The 23,373-nt window shown below is 58.0% G+C and overlaps 1 protein-coding gene across 1 annotated transcript in view; it reads right to left on the bottom strand.

Annotated features, from left to right (window-relative positions):
- Positions 1 to 102: 102 nt before the first annotated feature.
- Positions 103 to 23,373, bottom strand: part of ADGRD1 (adhesion G protein-coupled receptor D1) — an 85,080-nt gene continuing 61,809 nt past the window's right edge. The window contains exons 17-26 of the mRNA XM_004709748.2: positions 20,007 to 20,110; positions 19,451 to 19,562; positions 18,260 to 18,413; positions 11,455 to 11,521; positions 9,514 to 9,580; positions 7,369 to 7,460; positions 5,713 to 5,839; positions 5,046 to 5,087; positions 2,144 to 2,236; positions 103 to 956 (exon numbers count right to left, since the gene is read on the bottom strand). Coding sequence (XP_004709805.1) covers positions 861 to 956; positions 2,144 to 2,236; positions 5,046 to 5,087; positions 5,713 to 5,839; positions 7,369 to 7,460; positions 9,514 to 9,580; positions 11,455 to 11,521; positions 18,260 to 18,413; positions 19,451 to 19,562; positions 20,007 to 20,110 — 954 coding nt within the window. The 3' untranslated portion in view covers positions 103 to 860. The remainder of the gene's footprint in view (positions 957 to 2,143; positions 2,237 to 5,045; positions 5,088 to 5,712; positions 5,840 to 7,368; positions 7,461 to 9,513; positions 9,581 to 11,454; positions 11,522 to 18,259; positions 18,414 to 19,450; positions 19,563 to 20,006; positions 20,111 to 23,373) is intronic.

Below are 23,373 nucleotides of genomic sequence, written 5' to 3'. Positions count from 1 at the left end.
GTCCCAGCCAGAGCGGAGCTGGTGAGGGCAGAGCCAAGGGTGTGGGGGCCGCAGGGCCCAGGCGGCAACCCACTCAGTGCTCTACAGGAATGAGGTCCAGGATGAAGACAAAGGTCCCTCACACCACTGTCACAGCAAGTGTCCCCCACGGCATGTGCCTGGGCCCCACAGGGTCCCCCAGCCGGGCACCCCGGGGGGGCAGGCACACTGCCTCCTCTGTCTAACGAGGAGTGGCTGGTGACTTGGCTGCACAGCCCAGCGTGTGAGCCCTGAACAGAGACGGGGCCCTGCCCCCTGGCTTCTGGGGAGGGGCCAGACCAGGAGGCAGTCAGCTGGGGGTTCCAAGAGAGGTGTTGGCCTGGGGTCAAAGGCACTGGTAGGGGCAGGGAGGTTCCTCTTAGGGTCCAGGTGTCCACTCACTGATGGGGACCCAGTCAGAGGGGCGTGGGGGGACTGGTTTGGGGAGACTGGGGTGGACCCAGCAGATCTAAGCCCCTTATCTGGCCCCCCCATACTCTCCACACTTTCCCCCTGGCTGACTCAGTGGGGCCTTTGGGGCGTGGGGGCCTCAGCCACCCTTGCTGGCCACCTTGTGCTCCGTGTTCAGGTCCCTCCAGTGCTTAAGAGTCCTGGGCCGGTACGTGCCTGACGTGGCCAGGTGTGGGAGGTGCGGCTTGCAGCGGCTACCTGCAGTCCTCAGCTATGTCCCACAGTGGCCCCACCTGGCCACACAGCTCCTGAGTCAGTGGCCATCTGAATCGTGGATGCCCACAGGTGGTCACGGGTGACGCTGTCCCAGGACCCCAAGAAGGGAGAGTGAGTGTGTGGGGCACCTGGAGGTCGGGCAGTCTCCAGCCCTCTCACACGGCAGACAGGTCCACTCGGTGGGTGGACAGGCTGCTCTTGTCCCAGGGGCTGAGCTTCGAGGAGGCTGTAGCCGGCCGAACCCCATTCATCTGAAAATGGTAGAGGGGCAGGGTAAGGGCAGCACTCTGAGGTCAGAGCCCAGGAAGGGACGAGGGGTGCTTCCTGCAAGCAAAGTCTCCCCTCGTCCCATTTCCTGCTTCTGCTCCTGCTCTGGGTGCAGACACCTGCCCCTGTGTGGTCTGCCATAATTCACTCATCCGTCCATCCATCCATCCATCCATCCATCCGTCTGTCTGCCCACCCATTCATCTGTCTATCCTTTCATCCGTCCATCCATCTGGTCATTCACTCATTCATTTTTCTACCTAACTGCTCATCCTACCCGTCCCCCATCTGTCCACTGGATGGATGAGCATCCATATGTTCATCCATCGAACCATCTCTATCAATGTGCTCATTCCACTACCCAGCTGGTCACACCTTGCCAATCATTCGTCAGTGACCCCTCTGCTAATTAACCCCTCCTCCATCTGACCACCCACTCCTGGAGAGATCCATGGGGTCATTCGTCCGTCCCCTGCCCATCAAGGCCCTCACTATCCAGGGGCCGTGCCCCGTTCTCTCACCGCCCAGCTGCTCACTCATGCATGCGTGTGTTCCTTCCTGGGCTCATCTTTCCATCCGCCCATGACCTCTCTCACACCCTGCGCTGAGCTCTGTCATGGGCCCCGGGGTTAGTGGGACCAAAGCCTGCAGAGCCTGGATCCCTCAGCCTCTCGTTCCAGTGGGGGGGAGTGGCTGGGGGGAGGGGATGCGGGAGGGTGGGTGCCCTTCAGTGCGGGGCAGGAAGGCTTCCTGAGGGGCCACAAGAGGACCTGAGAGGCACATCAGAGGCAGCCCTGCAGGAAGAGCGTGTGACTCCCAAGGGGCTCTGCCTGGCCTGGAGGACAGGAGGGAGAGGCAGGGAGGGAACTTGATTTCTCAGGTGTCGGTGATGGGAGGACACATCTCCTGAGCCAGGGCTGTGCTGGGACTTCTGGGTCCCCCATGGTCTCCACCTCCTGGTCAGCACCAGAGACTCTGCCCCTGGGGATGTGCCGCGGGTGGTCCCAGCCCTGCGCACATGAAGACTTCAGGCATGCGTCAGCGTGAAGCACAGACCAGACCTGCCAGCTCCCAAAGCCACTTCCATCCTGCCCTCAGGCACTAGCCCTGCCCCGTGAGGCGGGGGGGTCCACCCACAGGACGCAGGGTGCAGGAGGGAGGAGCCACTCACGTTGTCTGAGCTGGAGGGCTTCATGTGGGTGCTGCGGGTGGAGCTGCCAGACAGGGACCAGATCTTGGTTTTGTGCTTGAAGGCCGCTCGTACCTTTGAGAGAAGGCTGCAGCTCAGCTCCCAAGGGCCAGTCGTAACCTCAGTGGGCAGCACCGCCCACCCTGTGGTGACCCCAGCCTCCGAGTTCCGAGCTTGGGCCCGAGGTGAGAGGTTGGCCTGTAACGCTCTTGCGGCTTCCTCCGGGCTGATGGTCTAGAAGGTGGGGGCCGGGTGCTTTCCCCCTGAGATTGCTCAGCACTACGCGACACACCCTCCCCCGCAGATGGGTGGCAGCTGGGGTTGAGCTGAGCTGGCCAGGAATGGGGCCAAAGTCTCCCCTATTCTGCCCCCAAAGGGAGGGGCTGTGAGCCCAGGCCTGGACCACTGGCTGGCCGGCGCTGGCTCGTGTGGCAGAAATGGCTGTTCTGGGGTGACGGGGTGCAGCCATCAGCAACAGCAAGGGTGGCAGGGCGAGGTGACAGGCCCAGAGCAAGGACCAGGTGGGACTAGGCACCCTGCTGAGCATGGACTACCCTCGTGGGCTGCAGCCCTGCCTGCCTGCCCCACCTCCCATCTGGCCTGGCACCTATGTATAGACTGACAGTCCTCATGGTCCTCTGTCCAGCATCCGTTCCCCCATGGCCCTGCTGCCAGGCTGTAGGACACGGGCCGTGCCCAGCAGCCCCGCACACACGGGTGAGTTGAGCTGTCCGCGCTTCCTCCTTGGTAGCTGCCCCGCCCTGCAGACAAACTCACAGGTCCAGCTGCTCTACAAGCGCCTGCACCTCGGTGTGAAGTCAGACAAAGACAGGACCTGTCCCCTGGTGTCCGCAGGGCACAGGCCACGGCAGCCAGACGCTGCAAATAGCCACGTGGCCACCCACAGACAGATGGTTGACCACACAACATCTGTGTGGCCCAGCACCCCCCTCCTCAGTCTCCCCAGGGTTAGAGAGGTATGGGCCACAGCAGCCAGATGCTGCAAACAGCCACGTGGCCATGCACAGGTGTGGCAGGGGCACAAGACAGGTTAGTGTGGCCGTGGGACAGACGTCCGGTGCCACCTTAGGACGACCTTGGGAGGCATCCTGCTGGTGCCACCAGTCAGCCCACAAGTCAGGATCCTAGGGGCCGCTAAATGGACACCAGTGATTCTTGGGGAGACCTGGGCAGGGGAGGGAGGGCCTGGCAGCGTGGTGGGTCTGTCAGAGGGTGGGGGTCACATCGCTGACTCACGTGCAGTCACTGTCGTGCATTTACTCACTACAGACACCCTCATGCCACCCAGCGCCCAGAGTCTGCTGGCTCAGATAACAGTGGCCTGTGGCTACCTGCTATCTCCAGCCCTGGGGCTCTGTTACCCACACTGTCCTTGGCCACACACAAGTGTGTCCTCTCCCTTCTCTGCCCATCAGGGCTCCCTGCACTGCTGCCCCCACCCCCCAAGTATTGGGGGCGCCCGCCTGTGCTGGGTGGTCTCAGAGTCATCCCTTCCCTGGGTTGGCCCATATGGTCCTCCAGGCTGGGCAGATCCTGAGTGACCGCACCTTCCCCAGTGCCACGCTGGCCAGAGCACCGGGCACCGGGCCTGCTTCTGCTGCACCTGATAGACAGAGGGCAGCCCATCCGAGGGACCCCTGCTCAGTCCTCCCACCATCTCTGCAGACCAGCCTGTTAATATCCGAGAAGGAGACTGGCCAGACACTGCTCAGCATGGCCCAGTGCCAGAGAGAGCACAGCTAACTCCAGCCAGCCCACGGTAAGCAGGGCCGACTCCAGCCAGCCCACGGTCAGCATGGTCTGATCACTGACACAGCAGAGCTGACTCCAGTCACCCCGAGGTCAGCCATGTGTCTGGCACCCATAGAGTGGCTAACTACAGCCAGTCTGGGGTTACCACAGCCTGATCACTCACACAGCATCGCCAAGTACAACCACACTCACAAAGCATCACTGAATCCAACCACATTCACACTGCACCACGAGTACAACCACCAACACAGCACCACCGAATCCACACTCACACAGCACCACCAAGTACAACCACACTCACACAGCACCACTGAGTACAACCACTCTCACACAGCACCACCGAATCCAACCACACTCACATAGCACCACCAAATCTAACCACACCCACACAGCACCACCAAGGAAAACCATACTCACACAGCACCACTGAATCCAACCACACTCACATAGCACCACTGAATCTAACCACACTCATACATACAGCACCACTGAATCTAACCACACTCATACAGCACCACCGAGCACAACCACACACAGAGCACCACTGAATCCAACCACACTCACACAGCACCACCGAGTACAACCACACACACAGCATCACCACCACACAACCACACTCACACAGCACCACCAAGCATAACTATACTCACACAGCACCACTGAGCACAACCAGACCCACACAGCACCACCAAGTACAACCACACTCACATAGCTGAGCACAACCACACTCACACAACACCACCGAATGCAACCACACTCACACAGCACCACCGAATCCAACCACACCCACACAGCACCACTGAGCACAACCACATTCACATAGCACCACCAAGCACAACCACACTCACACAGCACCACCGGATCCAACCACACCCACACAGCACCACTGAGCACAACCACACCCACACAGCACCACTGAGCACAACCACATTCACATAGCACCACCAAGCACAACCACACTCACACAGCACCACCAAATCCAAACACATCCACACAGCACCACCGGATCCGGATGTCCTTGGTCAGAATGTGCCCAGTGACCATGGCATGTGCTGGTTTGGACAAACACCCCCGCCCGCCTTCCCCCCCTCCCCAGACGGTGTGACTGTACCTCTGAGTTCAGCAGGCAGTGGAACAGGAAGATGAAGAGGCCCTAGGAGAGGAGAACACAGCTCTAGAATATTCCAAAGGCCATTCCCTAGTCTGTGTGGCTCAGGGGCACGAGCCCTCATGGGCCCAGGGGCAGAGAAACTGGGACTTTCGGTTTTGGACCCTGTCACCTGCTCCAGGTGCAGCAGGCAGTGACAGTGTGCACACTGCTCAGAGGACAGGTAGAAGCAGGTGGGAGCCGCAGGCTCACAGGAGGCAGGCAGGGACAGAGACCATATGGTGTCTTGGTGAGCGTGGAGAGGCCTAAGCATCACGCATATTTGGGCTCCAGGGCAGCTTCTCAAGCAAGAGCACCCTGGGTGGGGGAGGAGGGAGCCTCCAGTCGGGAGCACCGGCCCCTGCAGTGTCAATGATACACACAGCCTCCAAGTGGACAGTGCACCATCGGGGGCCTGGCCAACGGGGCAAGGGCAGTGCTCAGGAGGGTTCCCCTCCCGCCTCGGGGCTGGGCCTCAGCACCACAAGCCTCTGGTCTCTCCAAGAAGTTCCTTCCCCCACCACCCATATACCAGGGCCTCCCAGCACCTTGCCACCCAGTTCTCCCTGCTGCTTTGCCCTAGCTGGGGAACCCCATGGGCTCAGGGCCCTGGGGAGCCAAGGACACATACCTGTAAGGAGTTGAGGATGGCGAATATGTACTGGAAGAGCAGGGCCTGCTTGTTGACGGCGAGCACCCCGAAGACCCACGAAGTGCCCAGGATCGGCAGGAGCACTGCCACTGCCTTCGCTGTCAGCCTGGGAGAGGGAGGCACGGTGCGCGGAGGTGCGGGGCAGGGGCATGCAGTCAGGGGCACGCTGGGTCACTCCTCTCCGACCCCAGGGACCTCAGACAGTGAGCCCCAACTGTCGCCCAGGTCGGCCAGGGGCTGTGACTCTCAGCGACCCTCTGGGCCCCGCAACGCCACTCGCCACTCAGGAAGGAGACCCTCGGAGTCCTTCAGCCCCGCTGCTCTGACACATGGCAGCTCTGCGAGGACAGGACTGTCGAGAGCACTTGGGGGCTGGGGGCCTGGGGCGTGGCCCCTCTTGTGCCCCCATGGGAGGCCTGCACAGAAGCCAGTCCCTACTTGGGTGGGAGGTGCCTGCGGGTGCTGAGGGGCAGCTGCAGGGCAGGCACAGAGGTGGGGGCACAAAGCACGCTGTTCCCTGGGAGGGAGAGCTGCTGCTGGGGACGGCTGATGCACTGGACCCCCTTGCTGTGCAACATGACCTTGGGTGTTCCGGGGTCAGACAGGAGGGACAGGGGTCCTGGCTGAGGTCCATGGGGTCTCCTGCACCCACTGCCTTGCCCCCAAGGGAAAGGAGAGAGATGGACAGACCCCTGTCCCAGCTCCGGCCCCTGAAAGCCCTCCCCAGCGGTGACAAGCCCCAAGGGCTGTGCCTGAGCACCGGCTTAATACCCTGAGTTTGGAATTCATCAGGAAATAATGGCCTCATCGATTCGGCCGCAGACATATTTACTGTCTGTCCTGACAGACCAGAAGAGACAGACTGTAACTAGTCACTTACATCCTGCCAGCCCGCCTGCCCTTTGGAAACCACTGCACTCTGAATATTTTAGTGAAGCTCTGCTCCCTGGAAATGACCGTCCACGGCAACATTTTCATGGGCCTGCCCGCCCCCCGCCGCAGACCCTCCCTGCTCACCCAGCCCAGCCTTGAGATCCCGGTCCGTGTGCCATCCACAGGCATCCAAGAGGCTGCCCGTGTGTCCTCAGCCTGTGTCCATGCCCCTCTTCACACCCAGCACCCCGGTCATGGTAAGGAGCACTCATGCCCTGGCCTAGTTGTTGGGGTGCCAATGAGGCACCGGGACTCAGGTCCAGGGAACCGGTGGGCTCCCGCACTGTGACGGGGCAGAGGAGGAGCAGTGCTGGGCCAGAGCATCAGGAAGGGAAGGGGCGGCCGGGCACGATGTGGCCCCAGGGCGTGGGTGGACTGTCCTATGTGACTGTCAAGACAGCCCCTTGACACCCGGGGCCTCATGGGTCCCTGGGTGGAGACATCCCTCTTGCCATCGCTGGTGGGCCCTGACGGCCTGACACCCGTCGGTTAGGGAGACAGGAGGAAGGAGCTCTCGTTGCCCCAGGGTAAGGGTGGCAGTCTGCTGCTGATCCCCTGCGGGCAGCCTGGTAGACCCCCCCCTCTACACTGTGCAGCACTAAGGTCAGGCCCAGAGCATGTCCTGGGAGCCGGCACAGGCCATGTCCCTCAGGAGGACCCTCTGGGGGAGGGGAGTGGCTGGCCGCCAGCAAGACCACTCACTTGAAGGCGTTGGGGTCCCCGTGGATCTTGTAGTTGTCGGTGCTGATCTGAGAGATGACACGGGTCACAGCGACCAGGATGCCGATGTTGACCTGCCAGGGCGAAGTCGTAGGAGGCGGTGAGGGGCTGCCTGGCCCCCAACACACAGGCTTCTTCAGAGTTGGCTCCAGGCCCCAGGCATCTGCCTATACGAGCGACAGGAAACCTCCACCACATGCCCACGCTTGCTGAGGGAAAAGGGGCTCTCTCCACAAACGGTTTGAAGCTCCCCCGTACAGTGGTGGGCTGCCTGTTGCTTTGACGCTGGAAGCTAGGCCACGGAAATTTAAAATCCCAGCAGGGTTCCTCACGCAGAGAGGTTTTGGCAGGGCTTCCACGCTCAAGAAAGACGAGGAAGAAAGGTCTGGCTATCTGCCTCTAGGAGCCAGCTAAGGAGAGCCCCAGGGGCCGACAACAGAGTGCGTCTGACACAGGGCTGGAGCACGAGTCCCCGGGGAGACGGCGCTCAGACCACAGGCCTGAGCAGGCAGAGCAGCAGCCGTGAGGGTGGCGCGGGGCTGGGCCACGCGGGTGGTGTGGCGCCTGGGTTGGCACAAGTCTGGACTGACTGAGCCAGGACATGCGAGAGCACACAGCTCTGCTCAGTCTCATCTCGGACGGGCGACAGGCAGCCAAGCACACAGCTCCGTGCGCGAGAGCGCGTCCACAAAAAAACCTACCGCCGCCCGTCCACGCAGACACACGGCAACCCGGTGGGACCCTCACGCCGCACTTCCCAAATCTGTGAGCCTGCACAGGTGCAGGCTGCCTCGTCTTTCTCCGGCCAGGTGGCTGCAGGTTTAAACTGTGGCTTTGAGGTTTAACCCACTACCCCCCAGGGCTTCCTGGATAAGGGACCACGAGAAGCCTGTCAAGCCCTGGCCAGCATTTTTCCTGGCTGTCCCTACCCCCGGGATCTGTGGCTGTGTCACTGCTACAGGTCATTTGGAAGAGGATCAGCACCTCTGTCCCTGCCCCACCTTGTCAGGAACTTGCTAGGAGATTCTCCTTGGGGCCTGGGGGCTTTTAGAGGCTGGATGTGAGCTGCCCTTCGGGGTCCTGACAGACTGCTCCATGTGGTGACTGAACAAGGTGAGCAATCTACCCCCTCGTCCCGCCCACAGTCTCCTGCTGCAGGGTCCCCACCTGGACCCTCGGCCTGAGTGGACATGGGTCCTGCCCACTGTGGGCGGGGCCATGAGCGTGGTCGGGGTGCCCTGTGTCAGGGGCAGCTGTGAGTGTTCAGCCCTCCAAGATGGGGCGCTGGACTGAACCCCGTCAGCCTAGTTGATGCCTGAGCGCCCTAGGCCAGCTGGACCCCTGCTGACACCACTGCCACCAGGCTCCGTTGCCCCCCACCCCCATCCCACACCCCCAGCCAAGGGTCCGCTTTCAGCCTCTCGACTCTGTGTCCACCAGCAGCTGCACTTGTCCCCCAGACCCGGCCCACCAGACCCCATAGTTCTGGGAAAAGAAACCACGCAGGAGGGAAAGGCTGAGGGGTTGATGTGGCCCTGCAATTCTTCCATCTACACACAGACGGCACCGCTCGGCATCTCCGCCACTGCTGCCTGGCCACCCACGTGTGACAGAGGGGACTGCTCCCTCGGTGTTCTCGGCTGCCATCTTTACAGGGGCAGATCACCTGGCCTTTGCTCCATGGCACCGCTCACTGGGGTGGAAGCACCCACCTTTCTGTTAGCAGCCAAGCACAAACCCTGGTCCTTGACACTGGGGTAAGTGCTGCCCTAAAGAATCCGCTGGCAGATGTGAAGCTGCCCCTGTTGGGATGTGAGGCTAACCGGGGGTTGCTTCCCTGAGGCCCAGACTCCCAGGGCTCTCAGGAGAAAAGGAAGCCAGGGGTGCGGCGTGGGGTGGCGCAGACCCCGCTAGGCCCCCACCCCCCAGGGCCCTGCACCTGTTGCCTCAGCTACAAAAGCACGTGGGAGTCAGGCCCCCTGGGCCATGGAGGGTGGGGATGGAGGGGTGTAATCAAGAGCGCCCTCCCCCAGGGTAGGTCCATAGAAGAACCCTCAGAGGCCACAGAGTCCCAGCACACCCACCCTACCCCACCGCCACGTTGCGTTACACGAGCCAGGGACATACTGTGATCACAAACAGGGCAGGGGCCACGAAAGCCCAGATGGCTCCGCTCTCCAGGGACAGCCAGCAGCTGTGGAAGAAGCAGAGGGCAGGTCATTGGACACCCACCACCTCGTCACAGCAAGTTACACTAGGACAGCAATTGATGGTCCCCTACACAGAGACCCATGTGCCTGTGACCCCCTCACTCCTGACCTATACACACACTCCTGAGTCTATGACCCCTTACTCTGTATCACCGCTCTCTCTCTCTCTCTCTCTCTCTCTCTCACACACACACACACACACACACACACACACACACACACACGGCACTAGTGTGTCTGTGAACCCCTCACCCTGGGAAGAAGGGTCTACCATCCCTACAGATGGGCACCCCAGGTGTCAGAGCGAGGGAAGCTCCTTCCTGTTGCTCCAGCTTCTGGGGATGCCACATTCCATGGGGTCCCTGGGCTGTGTACTTCCCTGCAACCTGCCTCCGCCTGCACCTGGTGCCGTCTCTGTGCTGGCCTCCTCTTCTATTGCTTTTGTGCTGCATCATTTTAAGATTTTTTTATTTTGGTGAATGTATGTACAACAAAACGCATGCAATGCATCACCAGCCAGATTGGGTTAGGACCACCTGCTTCGGGATGACCTCATCTTAGCTCATTTCATCTGCAAAGACCCCATTTCTGAAGAAGGTCACTTTCTGAGGTTTCAGGTAGATGGAACTTTGGGGGCACCTTATTGAGCCAGCATCCACCCATAGTCTGAGGAAAGAAACCCCTCATCGGAGGATGCCCCCACAAAGGGAAGCGCAGGGCAGCTCCGCGGACTCCCTGTGCTTGGCCCAGGCTCTGTGCAGGGAGGTGCCATGGAGCCTCCTGACACAGGACTGAAAGGGTCATGATCTCCTGACTCCTCTCTCAGAAACCCCAGGAGCCCAGCCCTGAGCCAGGGCCGCCTCTGTGGGCTGCATGGCTGGGGGCCATGGCAACATGGTGCTGAGACCCATGCCGTGGGAGGGAAGTGTCCTGGGAGTGTAGGGGGACAGGTGGCATCAAGATCCGTCTGCGAGGAGCATTCTTTCCTTAAGGAGCATGGCAGAGTCTAGCACCATCTGGGACAAGAAGGAAGGGGTCTGAGAGGGATGGTTCCCCTTCAGCTTCTAGAGTCAACTGGGACGGGGAAGCCGGGGCCGGAACAACGGTACCCGTCATTGGGAGGACAACGCTGCTGCCACCCACCCTCTGCAGTTAACCGCCTCACTCGGGGAGGAGGCCAGAGAGACACCTTGTCCCGAGGCTGCGAGGGTGCTGACGCCCCTTCTCTTCCACCTCATGTCTTCGCCCAGAGGTTGCCGGCTTGAAGAAGATGGGGCTACAGTACCTTCCCAAGGCATTTGAGATCAAGCTTTTCATTCTTGTCAGAAAATACAGTTTTCCTGGTGCTTGGCCCCAGGCCTGCACCTACCGCACCACCCTTTCCCGATCCAACTGTGGGCCCACCAGCTGCATTTTCAAGATGGCGGCACCACATCTTAGGCCACATAAAGTCCCACGCCCTCCTACGTGAGCAATGGGATGCCTAAGGCTCACCTCCCGGTGCACGGAGGACCACACTCACACGCACGTCCCTGGACTGTAATTTACAGTCGTTCGCCACCCAAGAAAGGGCAACAGACTCCCAAGCCTGGGCTCCGTGGGTGCAGGAAGACCCAGGGGAGGACGGTCCGGAGGAGCCGTCTACCAGTCACCCCATCATGCCCGGAGGGGTCTGGCATCCTCGCGAATGCGCACTCGGACGTGAAGCTCCAAGGCAGAGGGGGGCCTGACCCCGCTGCAAGTTCCTCTTCATCTGCCCATCTTTCTCCCCCCAGGTTCTGGGAAACCTTCCCCGAGCGCCCCCTCCCCACCCCCGGGGGTCAGGAAGCCTCACTAGGAACGCAAAGCCTGCACTTACTTGTTACTCGACCCGTAACTGTCAACGGCCAACGACACTGAGATGACGCAGATCACCAGAGGAGAACCTGCAGAGAGCAGCGCGGACCAAGTGTCAGCTGCAGGGCAGCACCACGGCCGGGGCCCAGAGCAGCTCCTCTCCTCCAAGAACTTGGTCTGGACAGGGGCCTCACGCCACACCCACATGCATGCACACAGTGCACACCCACGTGCATGCACACACATGCCTCGCTAACATATATGCACACGCACACACTCACACAATAAGCATTCTCACACTTGCGCACTCACGCGTGAACCCTTGCTTGAATGTTCTGCATGAGGACCTGCTGTGTCTGTTGGGATGAAGACACACAGAGCCAGGTACAAAGAGAAGGTCCACCCAGGTGAGATGCGGCAGCCCCTGGGAGCCAGCACCGCTCAGGCCACCTGTGGCCAGCGGTCCAGTCTGGACCAGGAGTTGGGGCACAGGTAACACTGCCTCTGTGGGTGGGCACGCGGTTTCCTCCCCTTTAACAGGGCACTCACCTCCCCCTGCAGCCTGGGCACTGAGCTCTGCTCTGGCCGCCCGGGAATGCACAGCGGAGAGTTGAGAAGGTGCAAGTAAGTGTGACCGTCTTGACTTAGGCCCGGTGCCAGTTCTGAGCGGCAGGCAAAGGAGGCAGCTCAAGTTCTCATAATAAAATTAATTAAGGGAAAGCTGGCGGGAAGATGGATGGAGGTGTGGGGCTGCCAGGACCCAGTCCAGCAGGCCTCTGGCTGCACTCGGCTTCCACCAGGGTCCCAAACTCAGACCCCAGGGGGCTGCTGTGGAGGTGCCAAGACACCAGCCCCTGGCAACACCGCCATGCACAAGCACTGCCCAGCTCCTGGGTTCACCACATTCCAGAGGAGCGTCCTGACTGGTTGTAAATCTCTCAATGCTTAAGGGCTGCCAAGCACGCATTTCTCTCTCCAGTATTCTGCAGAGCAAACAATCACCTCCCCAGTTTATGGGCAACGATGACCAAGTGGGGCTTTCACTGATGCAGTCGTGTGTGCTGTGTGTGTGCACGCGCTCGCTCGTGTGTGCCATACGGCCACATCCCTAAAGAAGCCAGAAACCACAGTGGCTGGCTGCCTACCATCCTGTAAATGCTTACTAAACGGGGCCACAGATCAGAGCAAGGCACCCCTTCCTCGCTGGGCAAGTTGGGGAAGAATACACAGGTTGGGAGGGTGGGAGAGTGGGAGATACCCAGGGCCTGGGCTCAGGTGAGTGGGTTGACAAGCACCATGGGCTTGTTTCCACCAGGGGTCAGTGGGGACTTCATGAGGCTTTTCCGCAGGGCGGGCATGGTGGCCCCAGGGTGAGTCTCCTCCTTGTGTCCCAGGAATCCTGGGTAGGGAGTGTGTGTGATTTGCCCCTCTCTGCCCTTGGGCCGACGGCACTTGCAGCCAGATGTCCTCCTCTGTTCCTGCACCCGAAGAAGGTGAGGACACAAGCGGCTAGCCAGTGGCCGCAAGCACGTGGCAGGTCCCGCAGCAAGGGCATGGGCACCGTGCCGGGGTCCGTTCCCAGGCAGCAAGCTCCCTGCCACTCCACAGGGCCAACAGGGACTGGAGCCACCATCCAGTCGACCGGAGACAGACGTGGCAGAGGAGGAGCGGGGGATGCAAAGCCCCGCTTATGCACAGAGACAAGAGTAACATGGCAGAGGCGGATCCAGTGGTGCCAACGACCACGCTCCACGCGACAGGGTTCAACAGTGGGATTAAAGACCAGAGAGGGTTCCAGTTTCTTTCCTTTAAATCCAGTCATATGCTGTCTGAGGATCCCTGGTGGCATAGTGGACTAAGCAATGGGCTGCTAGCCAAAAAGTCAGAGGTTCAAAACCACCAGCTGCTCTGTGGAAGAAAGCTGAGGCTGTCTGGGTCCATGAAGATTTACAGAAGTTCTGCTCTGCCTGGCAGGGTGGCTGTGAGTCGAAATCAACTGGAACGCACTCAGCAGACATAACACATGCTGACTTCAGGTGACACAGCCAACATCCAGAGCTACAAGTAAGTGGAAGGTGAAATCGTGACAAAAGGTGTTAGGAACGTAGGTGTGTTCCCCATAACTGAGCCTCCAAATACACGCAGCCAAACCAGGCAGAGTTGGAGGCTGAGAGGGGAGGGATCCCCCTGAGTCATGTGAAGTGGATGAAGCAAGCCGGCGAAACAACAGCAAGAAAGCAGTCTTCACAGACCCCAAGGCTGGCTGGGACACTCTAGCATCGAGAACACATTTACTTTCTCCAGGGCACACGGCACGCCACTTGTCAGGCCACAAATCAAGTGTCAATAAATGTAATGGCTGAAATCACACCGAGGAGGCTTTCTGAATATAATGGGATGGGATCAGAAATCAACAAGGGGAAGGGGATTACTAGGGGGGCTTCAAAAAAGATGGTGGTGGTGCCCGGCTATCAAAAGATATAGTGTCTGGGGTCTTAAAAGCTTGAAGGTAAACAAGCGGCCATTTAGCTCAGAAGCAACAAAGTCCACATGGAAGAACACATCAGCCTGTGTGATCATGAGGTGTCGAAGGGATCACTGAAGACAAAATGGGTGCTTAAGCAAATGTGGCGAAGAAAGCTGATGGTGCCCGGCTATCAAAAAGTATAGCGTCTGGGGTCTTAAAGGCTTGAAGGTAATCTAGCGGCCATCAAGCTCAGAAGCAACAAAGCCCACATGGAAGAAGCACACCAGCCTATGCAACCACGAGGTGTCGAAGGGATCAGGTATAAGGCATCATCAGAACAAAAATCTTACCATAGTGAATGATGGGGGGAGTGTGGAGTGGAGATCCAAAGCCCACTAGTAGGCCACTGGAGATCCCCTTGCAGAGGGGTCTCGGGGAGGAGATGAGCCAGTCAGGTGCGATGTAGCAACAATGAAAACTACAACTTTCCTCTAGTTCCTAAATGTTTCCTCCCCACTCCCACTATCATGATACGAATTCTACTTTGCAAGTCTGGCTAGACCAGAGGATGTACACTGGTACAGATAGGAACTGGAAATACAGGGAACCCAGGGCGGATGATCCCTACAGGACCAGTGGTTTGAGTGGTGAAACAGGGAGGGTAGAGGGAGAGTGGGTTGGAAAGAGGGAACCGATTACAAGGAACTGTATGTGACCTCCTCCCTGGGGGACAGACAACAGAAAAGTGGGTGAAGGGAGACGTTGAACAGGGCAAGATATGACAAAATAATAATTTATAAATTATCAAGGGCTCATGAGGGAGGTGGGAGCGGGGAGGGAGGGGAAAAATGAGGACCTAATGCGGGGGCTTAAGTGGAGAGGAAATGTTTTGAGAATGATGAGGGCAATGAATGTACAAATGAGCTTTACACAATTGATGTATGTATGGATTGTGATAAGAGTGGTATGAGCGCCTAATAAAGTGATTAGGAAAAAAAAAAGATCATGGAACTTTTCCATTAACTTTTTGAACCCCGGTCATCTGTGGCCATTAAACAACAGCCACTGAGAGGGGCAGACAGAGCAGGAGAAACACGAGGACAGAAAGCATCACAGGGGAAACGCAACTAAAGCAGCACCAAGAGAACAATTCATAGCTCCAGGTCCTCCACAGATGCCCTCCAGGTCTCCTGTACCAGACCGCTGCCCTACAGTGAACATCACGTGAAAGTGAGCCACAAGAATTCGCTGGCTTCCCAGTACTTACAGATACTAGACTGACATTGTGCTGCCGCCTATGAAGCGCACACGAACACGAGGAAACTGGTTTACAATATTGTGAGAATTCGCCAGCACGGGGGCACAGAGACACAGTGAGCACATGCTGTGGAGAAGTGGCCCCAAGGAATCTGCTCAGTTCAGATTGACACAAACCTTCCATCTGTTAAAGACAAAGCCACAAGGTGTGCAGAGTGCAACAAAGAAACACGTGGGACCACAGGGCCGGCCTGTGCCGAAAAAGAAGCTAGATCTCAAGCCAACGTCTGTCAGGTACTGCAGGAAGAAGAGCAAATGGAGGCCCATGCAAGTGGGAGAAAGGCAGTGATGGTCAGAGGCAGATATGAATGGAATCAGTCCAAGAAAAAACAACAGAGCAGTCAACAAAACAGAAAGCTCGTTGCTTGAGAAATCGCCGCCATATGCCCAGTCAGTGATGGAGGCAGGGATAAAATTTTGCCAGGTGGGTGGGGTTGGGGTGAGATCTGGGCCACCAGGCAGCCAGTTTTCCTTTCCATCCTAGCCTCAGAGGCTCCAAGGTCTCACTCTACAAAGGTCAAGTGCACGAACGGTAACTAAAAGGCCAAACTCACTGCTACCACGTCACTGCCTACTTCTCGGGACCCAGTAGGACAGAGTACATGGGCTCTGTGGGGTTCCAAGACTATAAATCTGTATGGGAGCAAAGAGCCTCATCTTTGAAGAACAGGGGAGGTCAAACTGTTGACCTTGGGGTTGGCAGCCCCACTTGTAGCCCACTGCACCACCCAGCCTCCTCCCCAAACCACCGGAGCTTGTATTAAACAGAATGATCACAATGTGAAGCTGGCAGTAACTAGGGCCACAGAGAAGAAGCACGCCAGCCTGCATGATCCAAGAATTATAAATAATAAAATCCCAATCCAGTGGAGGGAGCAGAATCAGAGCTTACATTCTGAACACCTAGTTTGCAGAAGGCTATGGATGGTAGTGGGAGCCCCAAATCCACTTGCAGGGTCCCCACAAAACTATGGTCGGACTATATTGTGACCATATTCCAGAGATGTGCATGGCTTTGCTATCAGATCAAGAGCATGGTACAGCGATGGTGGCAAACTAGGTTAGGTTACAATGTAACACTTTGATGGCAGACTCAGTTAGGTTACAATGGAACACTTTTATCATTTGATCTCCCCTTTGACCCGCTTTATATTCCAGTTTTTAATATTTTATGCTTTCTGTTTCATTTTGTCATTTTTTATCTCTTGATTTTGTTTTGTATGTTTTTCTTTTCTGTATATGAAACAGGGTAGGTAAATCTATAAAGTCAGCAACTAGATTAATAATTACCTAGGGGCATGGCAGGGGAGGTTGGGGGGAAATGAGGGGTTAACACCAATGAATATGAGGAAGAAGACAATGTTCTGAAATCAATGGTGGTGATGATTGTACAACTCTTCTTATTATGTCTGAACGACTGAATTGTATGATGTGTGCATTCCATGCCAATCATTTGCTCATGTGAGCTACAGTCCCCGATCGAGTCTCATCTAGGTCTGCACAGTCCTGAAGGTAGTGCTTCCCTCTCTCCGACCTTCCTCCAGAGAGTTCTGCGTTCTGTTCTTTATCTTACGTCAAAGCAGGGCTTCAGCACTCTCCTTCTCAATGTTCTTTGAGTTTGGGGAACAAAAACGTCAGAGGATACATGGCCAGGGCTTTTGGAAGCATGGAGTGGCTTCCCTCCTACAATCCCAGAATGAGCAGGTACATTGTTGTGATGTGTGGGAAACAGAAAGATTTCTCCCAAGTTGTCTCCCCCAAATACATCCCAAACTTAGCTGCTTGCTACACATGGTAAATGACTGTGCACTTGGGAGGTCAACAGAAGTAGGTCAGGGGTTATTCTCCCTAAGGGTTATCAGCCATCTAGAGCAAGCAGTCACCACTGTTTATCTCACAAGTAGGACCCACTCTCTTCTGATAAGGATAGTAGTTGACTGTTTCCTTGTAGGAGACCCCAGAGAGGTCAAGCCCACCCAAGGGTGACCAAGGTTAGGCTGCCATCATGAATCTAGGGTCCACCCATCTTGTCACATGTATACCTCTAGTCCCTCCCCTTCCTAGCATGTGTACACCCCTAGCTCATCCCCTTCCTGTCACACTTATGCCCATTGTACATCCCCTTCCTATGATGTGTATGCCTATGGTACTGCCCCTTCCTGTGACGTGTGGTTACCTGTAATCACGCCCCCTGAGGAGCTGTGACCCTGGGTTAGCAATAAAGCTGGGCTCTCCTCTCACGTCTCCCCATGAGGACCATCGAGCAGGGCTGAGGTGAGCATGCTACCATGAATTGTGTCTGCCTCCATGACTTCAGTCTCTCTCCTATCTCTCATGCTCTCCACGACTTCACTATAATCGTTCCTTATCATCGCCGTACAATTGCGCCTACTGGACCCGTGATGATGGTTGGGGGCCCTCCTTTCCCCCACCGTGATGGGAAGTCCTCTGAGCAACTCTCCTCGCCCTTTTCCTAGTGATGCAGTTTAACATTTTCCTTTAAAGTCCTCATCAGCCTCTGGGTTTGTCCTGTGTTCTTTGAGAAAATCTACCAAGACGCCGCCTTTGGATTTCAAAGAAAGGGTACACAACCTTCTGAGCTGACGTCTTCACCTTGGATCAAATGGACCCCTTTGGAAGGCACTGCTTTAATCCTTTTAAAGGCACCAAAGGGACTCAGATGGAGAGAACTTGTCTGCAGCCTCCACTGATCACAGAGACACAACCCACCGCATTTTGCTGGGATTATTCCCATGACCCTGAAGCCATGCCCTGAGGGAGTCATCCCCCTGAGTGAGCCAAGCCCCCTGAGGGAACTCTCCCTTAAGGGACTCCCCCACCAGGGACCATCCCCCTGAGAAACCATCCCCCTGAGGGACAATCCCCCTGAGGAACCATTCCCCCCAGGAGCCATACCCCTGAGGGATTAGCCCTCTGAGAAACCATCCCTCTGAGGGATGATCCCCCAAGGGACCATCACCCCCCTGAAGGAGCCATCTCCCCCAGGGACCCTCTCCCAGGTGCCCTGTGCTCACCCACCTACCCCACCCGATGCCGTAGTAGTACAAGTGCTTGCTGTCCTCGGAGCCGAAGACCTTGATGACCATGCTGTAGAGGTGAAGGCCCTCCACCAGCATCCAGGTGAAGGCACTCAGGAAGAAGTAGTGCAGGAGCACAGCCAGAGCCTGGCACGCGGCCTGTAAGGAGATACAGGGCATGAGCAGGCGCTTACAGGGGCCAGTCCCCTGCACCCCCCCACAGGAGGACACAGCCAGGACTCATCCTTTCTGGGGAATCACTGCTCCCAGCCCACCCAGCACTAAGCAATGTGGGTGGAGCAGGCAACATAGATTGGCAATTACTGCAGGTCCTCAGGCCCAGCAATTGGTCCAGGAGAGGCAGGGGTATCAGGCTCGGCCAATCAGCACAGAGTTGCTTGCAGACCTTTTGATCTTACAAAGAGCAGGGATCTGAGGGGACCAGTGCTCATGCCAGTGTGTTCACCCATGTGTGTGCACACGTGTGCATGCAATGTGAGAATGCTGGTGTATGTGTGCATGTGTACACACATGCACACATGTATGGGGATAATGAATGTGGTGGGAGTGTGCATGTGCTCATGTACATGCGTGGGTGTACACGAGCACAAGCATGGACATGTGTGGATCTGTGTGCATACTTACATGAGTGTTCGTGCATGTGTGCACACACGTGTGTGGGTGGTGGTGGTGAGAGATGACTGCTTTTGAGTCCTGCTTTGTCCCCAACCCAAGGATGTGCTGGGACAGGTGGGGAGCTGCCTGCCAGTGGTGAGGGGAGGGACACCGCTGCAGACTGGTGAGCTGGGTGCTTCATGAATCCCGCTGCAACTGTGAGGGTACACCCTCCGCTGCAGGTGGGCAGCTGGCATGAAGGGGGGGTCAGGCCTCCACGGCCCAGGGGCAGCAGGCAGGGGGAAGGGGTATAGGCTGTGTGACCTGCCGTGGGGCCTCTGGTCAGGTTCAGTGGCTGTGCTGGTGCAGTGCTCAGCTCAGGGTCAGTGCAGCCACATGTTTGAACCCTAGCTGAGCACCTCAACCCCTAGGCTGTTAGAGGGAAAGAGATGCCCTGCCCAGACGGGCTCCCTGGCATATTGCCTGCCTTCTAAGTCAGAGAGCCCCACAGAAGGTGCCCCCTCCTCAGGCCACTGGGGGAAGGCGGAGGGGAACGTGGCCGAGGGGACTAGCCCACTCACCGTGCCCGGCTGGAGCTGGAAGCTGACGAGCAGGAGCACCTGGGCCACTAGCACGGCGAAGGACAGGTTGGCGTGGATGTGGTAGCGCTGGTTCCTGATAGTGCTGACAGAGCTAAAGGCACAGGGGCGTGAGGCCCAGCCTGGGCGCACCCTGCTCCTGGCCCTCAGCTGCTTTGCTCCCAGGGGTTCCGGCTCGCTGGCCCTCCTCCACCTGCGTGTCTGCCTACAGCCTGCTGCAGCCTCAGGGCCTTTGCAGCTGCTGTTCTAGGCAGACTCCTGGGCAGGATGTCTTCCCTCATGGGCCAGGGAACTGACCCATGTCTGGGACCCCTCTGGACCCACGTCACCATGCTTCGGTCTAGAGGCTATGGTGGGTGTCCTGGGCTTTCCCCGCTCCCCCATCCTCTCAGCACCCTCTCCTCTTCAGATCCCCAGGCTAACAGCACTGACCCCTGAGAGACTCCTGAGGGGAGGCAAGGCCTCTGACAGCTGGTGGGGTGAGCCATCACGGGGCCGCGGAAGCCCACCCCTCCTGGGCCGGGCAGTGGGGACTCACGAGAGGACAGCAAAGGTGGCCAGCGTTGCGGTCAGGCAGAGCACGGACACGGAGCAGCCGATGTAAGTGATGGCCGACAGCGCCACCTGGTGTCCCCACGCCAGCTGTGCGGGGGCAGGGCGCGAGTCAGGGCAGGGAGTTTAAGGCCTGATGGTGAGGCAGGTGCTGGAGGGGTCGGGGTCTGAAGCCACAGTGAGTACACCAGCCCTGAGGGTCATGATAGATGGGGGACCCCATATCCTGCCTCCAGACCCCAAACGCCCGGCCCTGGCACCAACAGAGGCTATTCCTTAGAGCTCCAGGCCCACCTTGGGGCTACTGTGCATGCCACCCTTTGGGACCCTGCCTGTGAGTCCCTCATCTGGACTGCAGCTGACACAGCCATCAGCAGGGTTTACCAGGGGGCCCCAGAGCCATGTCTCCTGGCTCACATCATGCCCCACTGCCTGCACCACATACTGTGGGGTCTCTGCCCAAGGAGCCCACTCCTAAGAGGAGGCCCCTGATGGCACTCACCCCCCAGGGGCAGGCAGCACTGACTGAGGCTGGGCAGGTTACAGAGTGGGGGACCAGGCGGGCCCAGAACTGACTTCCAGGGGTGTGTATGTGTACGTGGTGCACAGAACAGCTGTGGACAGCATCAATGCTACTCCCCATCCCCAGACCCCTCAAGTCAGCCCCAGCATCGCCCCACCCCTCTTCCCAGATCCCCTGGGTTAGCCCTGATCACTGCTGCAGCTGCTCCCCTCACCCTGCCCATTCCAGGACTCCCTGGAGGTCATCTCCCATCACTGCCCGCCCCCTAATTTCAGGAACCCCTGTAGGTCATCTCCTTTCACTGCTGCAGCTGCCCCCCCCCCATCCCAGGACCCCCCTGGACAGCAAGCCGACCTCCTGTGACACAGTGATGCCGCCTGAGGCATCTCGGCCCTCTGAGACCAGGCGGGCCGTTTCTCCACTCCCTGGTTCTCTAATCTGTGCAATGGGGTCCATCTGGAGTGGCCCTCCAGAGGATTAAACATATCTTGGGCTGCAGGGAGAACAGACAAGACTGCGTGGCAGCTGTACAGCCGGGATCCTCTGTGGTCAAGGATTTAATTTTGCCTGCACCCACAGTCGGCGCTCATGGAAGCAGCAGGCAAGAAATCAAGCAACACGGCGGCGCTGTGTGCCTCTGCCGCACAGACCTCTCTAAAGTCTTCACGAGCAATGGCGCTGCACGAGGGCTGACCTGACAGCCGGCTTCTCAATCGCTTCATATGCATGAGAAAGCGGGACAGTGAATAAGGGAGATCAGAAAAGAATTGATGCCTTTGAATGGGGATGTTTGTGAAGAATGCGGAATGTGCCTGGACTGCCAGAAGAACAAACAAATCTGTCTTGAAGAAAGCACTGCCAGAATGCTCCTGAGAAGCAAGGATGGAAAGACTTCGCCTCGTGTACTCTGCACAGAGAAGAGGAGGGGCAGCCCTGGGGGAGGATGGTGGGCCTGGTCAGGTGCAGGGGCAGCAGAGCGAGGAAGGCCCCTGGGAGATGCACTGCATCAGGGGCTGTCACTGTGGGCTCAAATAGGGCAGGGTGAGGATGGCGCAAAACTGGGCGGAGTTTCCTCCCAGGGTGCGCTGGGTTGCCCCAAGGGCGCTCATCACAGAAGGGAGGACTGCAGGGTCGAGGGGACATCAGCTGGACCGCTTCTCCCTTGTCCAGCTGTGGGGCTGGGGGCCCAACTGCCCACCTGTCTGGCCTCCATTGCCTCACTGTCCTGGTGAGGGCAGCAGTGCCTGCCTCACAATGCTTGAGGCTGGCGGGGGCTAGCTGTGGGGGTGCAGCAGGTCATGGGGTAGGGAACAGGGGCCCGGAGCCCACTGCCAGGGAGCAGTAGACCATGAGGTGGGGGTGGGCAGCAGGTTACCCCGTGTGTGGCTCCATAATCACTGTCCTGGGAGCCCTGGACGCTGCCCTCCCACCCGCCCAGGAAGGCGTGGGGAACCCTGCACCCCTCCTCCCGGGCCACAGCCAGAATTAGAAACAGCGGGAAAGGCCCAGAGTTCGTTTTAGGACATGAGGCCTCTGAGCCAGGGGCGTGAACTCAAGTGGCCCTGGGAGGACCTCCGAGAAGTTGGAGGCCGCTGGACACCTGTGGCTCTGTTCATGAGAAACCGTTCCTTTGCGGGCGGCGCTCACTGCGCTGCCCCTCACGCAAAGCCAGAATGAGCGTGAGGGCGAGAAGGAGGGGTAGGGGGCACCATAGTGGGCGCCCCATCAGTGGGCCTGGCAGCAGTCTGTGTGTGACAGAGGCAGTGAGGGTCTGAGAGACACAGATGGACAGGGAGCTCCCCCATGAGGAGTTGGCTCCCTCACAGGGAGGGGCAGCAGGGCTGGGGGCAGAGGGCCTGCAATGGGCTGGAAAGCTCAGAGGTGTGGACCTTCCCTCTGGTCCTCTCAGCCCGGGCAGCTCCCAGTACCTTCAGCCCAGACTGCAAGGCTGGGGTGCTCCAGGAAGCTCCCTCCTTACAGAGAGAGATTTAGATGGAAGAATAGCAGAGAGCTGGATAATACATACATATAAGTACATGCATGCATACATATACACACACACACACATAGACACGAGCAAGCTGGATACCTGTGTATGCATGTGTACACATATACACACAGACATGAGCAAGATGGATACGTACATGCAAGCATACATAATATATGCACACAGACATGAGCAAGATGGATGTGTACATGCATGTGTATATATGTACATGCATGCATGCATATATACACACACGCACAGACCTGAGCAAGATGGATACGCACATGCATGTGTACACATATACACACACAGACGGGCAGGGGTAAGTCAAGAATGGCTCCTAGGATCTCAGTGCATACACGCACGGGTTCATTTCAGACAAAACCTGTCTGTGCCATGAGTGGAACCCCCAGAGGCGTGGCGGCTACATGCTGGGCTGGAAGCGCCAGCCGCTCTGTGGGAGAAAGGTGAGCGAGTTACAGTGGCAGGACTCGCAGGGGCAGTTTCCTCGAAAGGACTTGGTGGCAGTTGGGTTGGGTTTGGTTTCTACTGCAGGCAAGTTCTCTCAGTCACACACTGGCCTCAGTCTAGAGACGCAAACAAACTTACTGCCATGGAGCCAATGCCGACTCAAAGCCGCCCTCCAGGACCAGGCAGAACTGCCCCTGGGGGTTCCTGCGACTGGGACTCTTCACAGGAGTAGAAAGCCCCATCTTTGTCCCAAGGAGCTGCTGGTGGTTTTGAACTGATGACCTTGCAGTTACTCGCCTAGCAACGTAACTGCAATGCCGCCAAGGCTCCCAGGGACGGCCAGGGAGAGGGGACTCTCGCTCTCAACATTGC

This window comes from Echinops telfairi, unplaced genomic scaffold (assembly GCF_000313985.2).
Source record: "Echinops telfairi isolate 266 unplaced genomic scaffold, ASM31398v2 ScPeMD7_7412;HRSCAF=8450, whole genome shotgun sequence".
NCBI classification, from domain to species: Eukaryota; Metazoa; Chordata; class Mammalia; order Afrosoricida; family Tenrecidae; genus Echinops; species Echinops telfairi.
Note: the sequence above shows the minus strand (reverse complement) of the source record. Positions and strands in the feature narration are given on the sequence as shown.